The sequence below is a fragment of the Raphanus sativus genome, chromosome 1 (genome assembly GCF_000801105.2).
Source record: "Raphanus sativus cultivar WK10039 chromosome 1, ASM80110v3, whole genome shotgun sequence".
NCBI lineage: Eukaryota > Viridiplantae > Streptophyta > Magnoliopsida > Brassicales > Brassicaceae > Raphanus > Raphanus sativus.
Window position 1 is genome coordinate 13,198,819 of NC_079511.1, and position 10,437 is coordinate 13,209,255.

General features: G+C 29.8%; 1 protein-coding gene across 1 annotated transcript; it reads left to right on the forward strand.

Moving 5' to 3' along the window:
- The first annotated feature begins 7,015 nt into the window (after positions 1-7,015).
- LOC108858173 (uncharacterized) lies at positions 7,016-9,261 on the forward strand. The gene is made up of 10 exons (XM_056989746.1): positions 7,016-7,174; positions 7,252-7,372; positions 7,599-7,695; positions 7,776-7,900; positions 7,972-8,056; positions 8,140-8,275; positions 8,356-8,534; positions 8,649-8,727; positions 8,843-9,019; positions 9,100-9,261. Exons 1-10 carry the CDS (start codon positions 7,016-7,018, stop codon positions 9,259-9,261), a joined length of 1,320 nt encoding a protein of 439 aa, XP_056845726.1.
- The last annotated feature ends 1,176 nt before the right edge of the window (positions 9,262-10,437 follow it).

A 10,437-nucleotide genomic window follows, 5' to 3' on the forward strand; every position in this document is an offset into this window, starting at 1 on the left:
CAACAATTTTATATTTTACATTAAGTGATTTTTTTGTTTTGTAAATTGTCAATTGTATCACTCACATTTTAAAAATATGACATGTGAATACGTACAGATGTATTTATGGATCAATATTATAATGTATAATAAAATGGTTTTAAACATTAAGTGATTTTTTTTTAAGAGATCAGGTTTTTAGAGAGCTTAGATATTTTCGAGAGAGAGAGAGAAAGTCAGATTCGCTTGGCTCCGGTGTACGGCCGCCGCGTGAGCGCGTGCCGACGCCGGAGACTGGCGTCCTTCCATTTATGATGTCCCATCTGCTTCTCTGTTGCCTCCTCTCCCAGATCGTCTTGTCTGATCTCTGGTCCAGGTCATTCGTCGTCGCTCAACTTCGGGAGTTAATCGAACTCAACGGTGGTCCTGTCGCTGGTGTAAAAGTGCGGTCGTGTGGAGGGGATGGGGTGGTGAAGCGGCCGCTTGTTTTAGTTTCATTTACGGGAGACGGAGGCTCAGCTAGCTCCGTTGACGCCGGCTCTCGCTTCTGGGAGGAGGAGGCTTCCTCAGCTCCTCTTTCGCCGGCTTTTGTTCTCGGGGCGCCAAAGCTTACATAGCTCGACGTCACCGGCTCTCGGTGTTGTAGTTCCGACGTGGGCTCGGGTTTGGGATCTGATATTGGATCCATTTTTTTCTAGGGTTACGGTTGTTACCGATGGTAGATTGGGGTAGTTCGTGGTACTTGGTTTCTGTGATTGCGGCTAAAGCTCAGATCGATCGGGTCTCGATATGTTCGAGGCATATCTCCGTGGTGAGAAGAAAGCGCAGTAGTGAAGAGGTAGTTTCGGTGGAGGCTCGATGTTTTACGAGCTCCGGCGAGTCGAGAGAGGTGCTCCGACTAAGTTACGATGCGGCGGCGGTCAGGCTGAGGCGAAAGTGTCACGTGCAGATTCAATCGGTGGTCCTGATGAGATATTGGTATGTCCGATGGAAGATCTCGAGGGAGGACCATCGTTGTTGCGCCCGTGCGCTCGCCTCCGTTTCCAATCTATTCAGTTTTCCGGCGACGCCGCTGCAGGAAGGCGGAAGAGCTAGTGACCGACATGGTCTAGGGTTTCCGCGATTTGATGGGCTTGGAGTAGGTTCCAGCCTAATTTACTGTGTTTTTTTGTGGTTCTTGGTTTGGGTCTTGGGTCTCTCTGTGTGGTTTGACCGTGGGCCTTTGTAAGGATATTGGGCTTTGTCTTTTCTATTTATATAAATCAATTGACGGAAAAAAAAATATTAAGTGATTTTTTTTGTTTTGTAAATTGTCGGTTGTATCACTCACATTTTAAAAATATGACATGTGAATACGTACAGATGTATTTATGGATCAATATTATAATGTATAATAAATGGTTTTAAATATTATTTAAAAGAGTATTTGCATCCCATAGTTTAATATTATTCCATAATTAGCTATATGCCTAAAAACATTGTTATTCACTATTTTGACAAATGCAATTTGTAGTGTGACATGTACGCTGTGCGTCCTCTAGTTTCACTTGGGTATTTTCCTAATTTCACACTTTTTTTGGTTTTCTAACAAATTCTCTATTTAAAATATGGTGATATATATTTTATACTCTTCAACATTTATCATACTGAAAATTTACATTTGGCTATTATTTGAATGAAAATATATGTAAAGTAATATATCTATATATTAATTTATATTTTATTCATATATTATATGAATGATTCTTTTGATGTTACTAATAAATAATTAATATAAAACTATATAGCTTAAATATTGTGTTCTAAATTTAGTAAATGGATACCTAGATTTTGGTAGCTTTATAATTGTTTTGTCATGTTTATTAATTAGTTATTATAATATAACATTAATATATCTAAATAGATTTTTGTCATGGTTTTAGGTTATTTATCTGATCAATCATTAATTATTTTTCATGTTTATTAATTAGTTATTTCAAGTTTGTATTTAACATTAATAGTTTGAAAATCAATTTATGTGTGTTTTATGGTTGTTTAATTTGGAAAAAAATAAATGTGAAAAGTTAGGATTAAATAGTTTATCAGTGATATTAAATTGTAATTAAGTAGTTATTTTAATTTATGATCTATTTAGGGAATGATTTATTAAATTAGGAAAAGACAAAGAATGTTTAAGATTAGGTTTATTGATTATTTTAGTGTCATTGACTTGTTAATAAACGGTAGTTTTAGGATAATTTCTTATTTGCATTTCGATTTTAATAAGATATAGATTATTCATGAATTTATTTTTTCTTTAAAATTGATGCATCACTAAAAATGTTTCCCTTAATTTTTTTGTTTTCTTGAAAATAAAGTACTATTGTGATGATTTTAGAGTTGCTATTTAAAATACTTCATCTGTTTTATTATAAGTGTTATCCTACCAATTTTTTCTTGTTTTAAAATAAGTGACATTATACATTTCCAATAAAATTTTAATACATAATCTTTTTATTATCCTTTCAACTAACTAATAAATAATTATTAAATGTTTTTATTTAAATAACTATGTATCAAATAAAAATACATTGGTATATTATATTAATTTTTTAATCTGTGTGAAATGTGTCTAAATGACATTTATTATAAAACAGAAAGAGTAAGAAAATATATTGGTAGAAGTATATGTTAATTAAGAAAATAATGGAAACACTTGAAAATGGATTTGCTACATCTGGTAAATGGGAGGACTTCACAAAAAAATATAGAGCTTCTCCAACAATAAATTGTAATGGGTATCTGATAATTTTAGAAAAATTGCAAATTAGGAGAGAAGGTAATCATAGGTTCTTAAATTGAAGTTTTCACTTGGCAAACATATACTTCCTCTGTATCTTTTCAAGTGGTTTTAAGGTTTTTTACTAAGATTAAAAATAAAAAATTTAATGTAATTTATTTTGGTTAGATAAAATAGCATTAAATAAAACTAATTCAACCAATAAAAAAGATATAGTATTTTGTAACTGATCACAAATTTTAAGGAAAAATTGGAGAAATACATTTACATAGGATTATAATTTGAAAACTGCACCATTGTTTAAGTTTTTGGAAAATACACTTATGTGTATATAAATTTACCAAAATGTCCAATCTTAATATTTTTAATTTCTAATTTATTTTATATTTAAAGTAATGGTTTAAAAAATATATGTTTTAATAAAAATCTTTAGAATATCTACAATATATCTTTAACATATATTTTAAATTTTTTATTGTTTGGAAAAAATTAAAAATAGTCTCAAAACTATATCTTTTCTCCTTCTCCGTATCTTCTGTTTCTGATTTTTCTTTTATTTCTTTAGTTCTACGGCTTATTTTTCTTATCACACTAGGAAGCTTGTTGATTCATGAATCAAAATTCAATTTCTAATTATTCTTCTATTTTGTTATGATATTAGTTCTGTCTTTTTTTTTTCTTTTAGAAAAGTCATGTTGCATATAGCTGGTAAATAATGACTTAGAAAAAGAATAAATAATTTGTAGAGAATGCAGAGAAAAAGAGAAGGTAAACAAAAGCGAATTGTTTATATAAGGTCAGGAAAATAAAATAAAATCTATAAACTTCATGATAAAGTCAAAACAAATCATAATTTGTTTATTTTATTATATTCTTGTGATTACAAAAAAAATCTTGTTATTGTAAAAATTAAAATGGTAAAATAACATATTTATCTCAACAAACAAATTTATTTTAAAATAAATAATTATAATAATATTATTCTACTAATTTCGAATTTATTTCTTAATTACTAAAATACTAATTTGCGTAAAAACAATTCAAATTTAATAAATTATAGTTTAAAAAAATAGAAGGTGTAATTTTTAAATTTCAAACTATTAATAGAGTAATTTACAAATTATCCCCAAATTTTAAGTAACATTAAACTTTATATAGAATAGCGAGAATATCACTTATATTAAAACAGAATAAAAATCTTTAAATACCACTTATATTATACAGAGGGAGTAATTAGTTTAGCTGTCTAATTTCCTTTAAATTTTATTTACTTATTTACAATATATTAAAATAATGATATTTTGTTGTTAAAAACTCTCTTTTAAAAACTCTATTTTAAAAAAATCACTTCAAATTTGAATAATATAATAGCCATTTATCGAACAAAAAACCATGCGTTAATTTTGGTAATGCACTAATGCACTGGTCTATTAATGAGGGCCTCATTAATGACAGGAGATTTCAAATGAGTACCTGTAATTAAATATTTTAGTTATTGAGTGTAGCAAATATGATCTGGCGAATCTTCCCAAATAGTTATTTTCTTGCATTTTCCCACTAACGCGATATGATTTCATATTGAGAATTTTATCAATTAATTAAGATGTATCCTTTAATAGTCATACACACAAAATGTTTTCTCAATTTTAAAAGGATGTATGTTTTACCGTTTACGATATATTATAAACATCTTCAAATTTTGATAATTAATAAACCTGTTATTTTTGTGATTAAATATTTTCTAAAAGTTTTAATCAATCAAAATTTACTTAAACATAATTATTTTTTCTGAAATTTACAATTTACTATTATCATCTAACAAAAACATTAAAAATATAATATTATATCATTTTTAATAATTTGTATTTTAAATATGGGTTATTTTAAAACAGGTAGAGTAATTGATACTAGTTTAAAATTGTACTTGGTCTCGCGGTTGCGAAATTTTACAGTATTAGAAAACGTTATTAATTTGAGTTTTCTTTTAAACTTTTTGCATGTTTTTTTCTTTAAAAAGATGAGGACCTTATTTGTATGGTGTCATTTGTTTATGCAATTGTTTAACACATATGTTGTTGTCGCGTAGATGGTAAAATTATTGAAAAATCGACTAAAACTGCCAGTTAAAATTGATCAATAATATGAATAGGGATTGAGGTCGATCCAGTTGAAAAAAATATCACAGATACTAGTTTAATCAAATCTTAATATGAAGAAATTTTTTCTTTCTTTATGAATATATTATTTGCATATTTACATATTTTATAAACTTAACAAAAACTTTGGGTGTAAACCTCTTTGGTAGAATGGTTTGAATAATAGTTAACTGATGCTTTTATATTTAGGGGTTTGAAATAAATCCCATAAATACCAAATTATGGAATCATTGAATATGGATCTCATAAAACGTCTCGGAACAGTATAGTCAGACGTGTATTTTCGTAAAAATAGTAGAATTACCGACTGTAAAATCGTTTTTATAATATTTACGTCATTGAAATAGTATAATTAAGTAGACGAATATTTTTATCAAGATTTAGATAAAGAAAGTATTTGCCCCCGAAATAATTTAAAGAATGTATTTGTCTCATCTAACATTTTAAAAATAATAAAAATTAAGAAATAAAACGTACAGTGTCAATAATTTATTTGCTTTATATCGACCAGCTGTCTCGTGCATTTTCTCAAGTCTTATCCACTATAAGTCTACGAATATACCTAATCTATTTTAGTTACTAATTTAGTATACGTCAAACGAGAATGATTATAAAACCGATATAATTGCAACTTGCACCAACTGGTCACTTGGTGGAGATTGCAAAATATGAGTATGTGGATATGCAAATACTTACGTATAAACTTATATTTATGCACTACTATAAACGTCCACGCCGGACAGTTTCTAAAAAAAAAAGAAACGTCCACCGGGACGACTACCATGACATTTCTTTCGCGTTGGAGTCTTATAGTACAGAATGACATTAACTAAAACAAATAAACAAATAAACAAATACAATAAGTCTACAAATATCCACACAAAACAGATATTCCCTCCGTTTCTTAAAGAGTGTCGTTATGACATTTTTCACACAGATTAAGAAAGTTGTTGAAATATATGTAAGTTGTAATTAATTATATCTCTTTGACCAATAGTATTTTAGATAAATAAAATTATTTATAAAATCAATGCAGTTTGCAATTAATTTTCAGCTGAAAGTTAGTATAATTTACATTGGAATTGTAAAATGACACTTTTGTGTAACAAGAAAATGAATTTAGAGTGACACTTATTATAAAACAGATGGAGTATTTGGTTTATTACTGATATATAACTAAAATACACATTTCAGATATACGCTTACATCATATAATAATTAATGTATATATTTGCATAGTTTTCCAGGTATTTATCTTTTTAAGTTGGAGTAATCCCCTTCTTAATATTTGAGGAGACCATTTGAAAACTAACTTTTAGTTCATGTGTTATTTTCAATTGTGTCATTTTCTATATGTCAATCCCACAAACTCTCTCACACCCTATATTAAAAAACCTTTTATTAACTAGACAAATTACAAAATTTGCCATTGATCATTTTAATATAACTTGACTAATATACTATAATCATCTTCACTGTTGACAAACAACAATTAAAATGTCTATCATTAATAATATATTCTGACTACCTTCGGAAATATCCTCCTATATATTAAAAGAGAAGTACAAACGCCACGTGGCACTCATAGAATTCTTCTCACGAGAATTCTAGCTTTCTATTGGTCGAGTTTTTCTAATTTTTCTTCTTTTTTTTTTTTCATCGACCTTTTAATTGGAAAGTGACATTAATTACCAAACTCACTAATTATTTCTTGCGCAAGAATCGTAATCAATGGCGAACATTAATCATAGCTTGCAGATTAATTTTAAAAATTGTCAACTAATCATTAAATCTCGTAATGGCAAATTCATTTCATATTTTATTAGGAAACTAATTATTATCAACATACCTTATTTATATTGAAAACTTGCGCAAGTTTCGCATCGTATAAAATGCATTTTCGTGATTAATTTTACAAATTTATTAGGTTTCCTTTAATCATTAGTCATTTAATTTACATACCTTATTATACCCAATTACTTGCGCAAGTCTCGCAAGTAATATTTCTTGCGTCGTTAATACTCTACACCATCAAAGGACTATATATAGAGTACAAAGTGGCCTTGAAGCAACTCAGCCATTCTTCTATTTTGAAACGAAAATGGCGATGTTCGCAAAGTCAAAAAATATAGTATCTTTGGTCCGAGAATTAAAACCCCGTAAAGATACGTCCCGTATTGAAGTTAGGATTATTCGGTTGTGGAAGAACTACAACAAAGAATCAGGAAATACTATTGAAATGGTTTTTGTTGATAGAGAAGTAAGTGAAGAACATATAGTTTTATGTTAAGATTTTGTTTATTGTTTAATACTATAATTATTTTGACTGGTATTCAGGGGACAAGAATTCATGCTTCAGTTGGAGAACAACTCATCAACAAATATGGTGAAAAGCTACATGAGGGAGATGCAATTGTCGTCCAGTTGTTCAAGGTCTTCGATGCAATTGGTGAATATCGTACAACTCCACATCTGTACAAAATTGGTTTCTATCCAACCACTTTTGTTGAAAAAGCTTTAGATTTTCCAAGTGAAATTCCTGAAAAGAATTTTGCCGATTTTACCGATATTCTGGAAGGAAAGATTGATAGCAGCTGATTAGTTGGTGAGTCATTTTAGCACACAATTAATACTCTGTCATGTTATGTTAATTTTGTTCTTATTTTTTTATGTACTAAATTTAGATATAATTGGACAAATCGTCAACTTTGGGTCGCTGGAAAACAAAAGCATTAAAGGCAAAGATAACATGAGGCTTTTGATCGAGCTACGTGACCATAGGTAAGCTGAAATTTCAATTATTATTGGTTATATTTGACAAAGTTAAAAAACTCTACATTTTATCTACGTTTTCGTTTCAGTAATGTCAAGATCATGTGTACTCTGTGGGGTGGTTATGCTAAACAAGTATACGACTACAGTATGAGTAACATGTCCATTATGATAATTTGTATTATCAGGTTCTGTTCCATTAAAGAGTGGAAAGGTATGTAATTTGATTTGTTAAGGTTTCTAATTATTACTCGCAGACAATATAATATGATGAATGTTCTCCAGGGGTTTACTCCATATCTAGCGGGTTTAATTCCACCCAAATTTTGCTAAACCCAACGTGTTCATTGGTTGATGAGTTTAAATTGTGGTACGTAATAAAAATGCAAGTTTATTTAAAATGTGTTATTAAATTGGACTCTAAAGTAAAATTATGTCTTTTTATCTATGTAGTCTTCCTGATAATTCACTTGCTATAACAAACAAGGATAGTAGCCAATGGAGTGTTGCTAGTGCTACATCTGTTCGTGCCCGGTTTTTTGTTCTTAATGAGAGGCTAACAATAAGAGATATCGTTGACAGTACTCTGGTTAGACGTACACTACTTTTTTTTTTAAATGTAAATTATTAATTTTAATACTCCTACTAACATGCTGTTGTCTTGATTAGGTTGGAACTTTTGTCACCTTGGGGACTATTGAAAACATAGATACTGAGCGTGGTTGGCAATATCTAAGTTGCAAATACCACAACAAAAAAGTTATGCCTACAACCAATGTTGATGATGACAACCGTCCTTTGTTCTACTGTAATACATGTGATAAAGAACACATTGATGTCATTCCGAGGTATTTCATCAAAAGCGTACATAATTTAGTATTCTGGTTTTTGTTATATGATGTATAATTATGGTGTACGTTATCCAGTAATTACTAAATATTAAACTTTTATTGGTACCTCAGGTTTAAATTAATTGTCCACGTTAAAGATGATACCGGTGAGGCAAACTTTCTTTTGTTTGATGGCAATGCTCAAGTGCTTGTGCGTCTCTGCCGCTGAACTCTATGATGAGGTCCAGTCAAATTTAAATAAAAGAGGAAATTATTACTATATGTATAAATTAGAGTCCTCACTTTAATGGAATTTATACTTGTAGAATCTAGATGAAGACTTGTTACCAGAAGCTGTTAGCGACCTTTTTGGCAAAAGAATCCTTTTTGAGGTTTCAGTGGATGCTGATAACATCAAAGGAAAGAGCTCTCATTATGTTGTTCGAATTGCTACTGCTGATCGTGAACTGATTGAGGAATTTGCTGCTTTGCCAGTTAAACAGGTATTGTTCTCATTCGTCTGTATAGTTCATCTAATTCTTACATTATCGTAATACTGATCGGTTAAACTTTTTCCTTATAGGTTCTAATGCTGCAGTCTTCAGATGATATTTCTTCTGGTTCAGGTGGTTTATCAGGAACTCCATTGTCTAAAAGAAAAAGCCAAGATGAACAACAAAGTAGCCTAGATGATCAACATTCCGTGAACAAGAAACTTTTTCTAAAGAAAGTCAAGGGAGAGTAACATAGCTAATGTTACCGATACTTAATCAGACGTATCTTTCAACTATCGTGGCTTTGTTTTTCTTTTTATTTTTTATGAAACTGTTTTACGAATATTGCATTATATCATTGAGGTTCTTACTATTTTTCTATCCAAGGATTGGATAAATCTTACTATTCATGGTTTAATATTTAGTTAGTACGAGATTTAACTTGAAGATTGAAGATTTACAACGCTATTAAAATATGAAATTTTTGAACTTGTGGCCGAATTAATAATGCTATACACGGTTGTTTCAATCTAAGTATCCATTGTTTACACGGATGTGATCAAATAAATGTTTGATGTGAATTATATTTTGCGGTTGATTACATTTGCATATACATGCGTTCAAAAGAAATTTAATCGATTGACATTCATAAAGGTTTAAGAAAAACTTGAACCGGTTAAGTGTGTTCATTTTTCTAATGAACTTAGCCCATGAGTTATATCGCCCTTACTACAAAATAAAGCCCAAATAGTAAAAATGAGAAATGTCAAAAAGTAATTTTGATAAAATTTAACGGGGTCCAGTTGTCATGTGAAAAGTCACGACCCTTCGATTCTTCTTCTTCTATATAAACTGTACACTGACCGAGAAACTGTATCATTTCTCTTCTTCGTAAGCTTTTGTCTCGCCAACTATTACTCAAGTGAGTTCTCTTTCTCTTTAGGGTTTCGTTTACTGTCTATGATAAACGATAGATCGATTTTTAAATATAGTGGTTTTGCGTTAGGTTTTGTAGCCATCATTTCATACTACCATTATATTTCGTTATTTATTTTTCGATTATAGGATGTATATATCGTTGGTAATCAATATGAAAAACAGTAGATCGATTCACAAAGAGAAAGGAATTTAGATAGGTTTTGTAGCCACGATATACAGATTTCTTCTCTAGATTATCTATGTTGATCTTGCTAGGGTTATTATAATCGCTATTTGAATCGGTGAAAAATTGGAAAACATCATCCGGTTTATTTGTTATAGTATTTTTTGAATTTTGGATTAGCAAGTAATCAAATGGTTATTATTGGCTGTTTCATTTCTCATCCTTTTATTTTTCTAACCCGTACTCTTTAAACCTAACATGCAGATCAAGATTTATATCATGGGAGGAAACAAGGATCTCAAAATGAAGGCTCCAATGGTGGAAG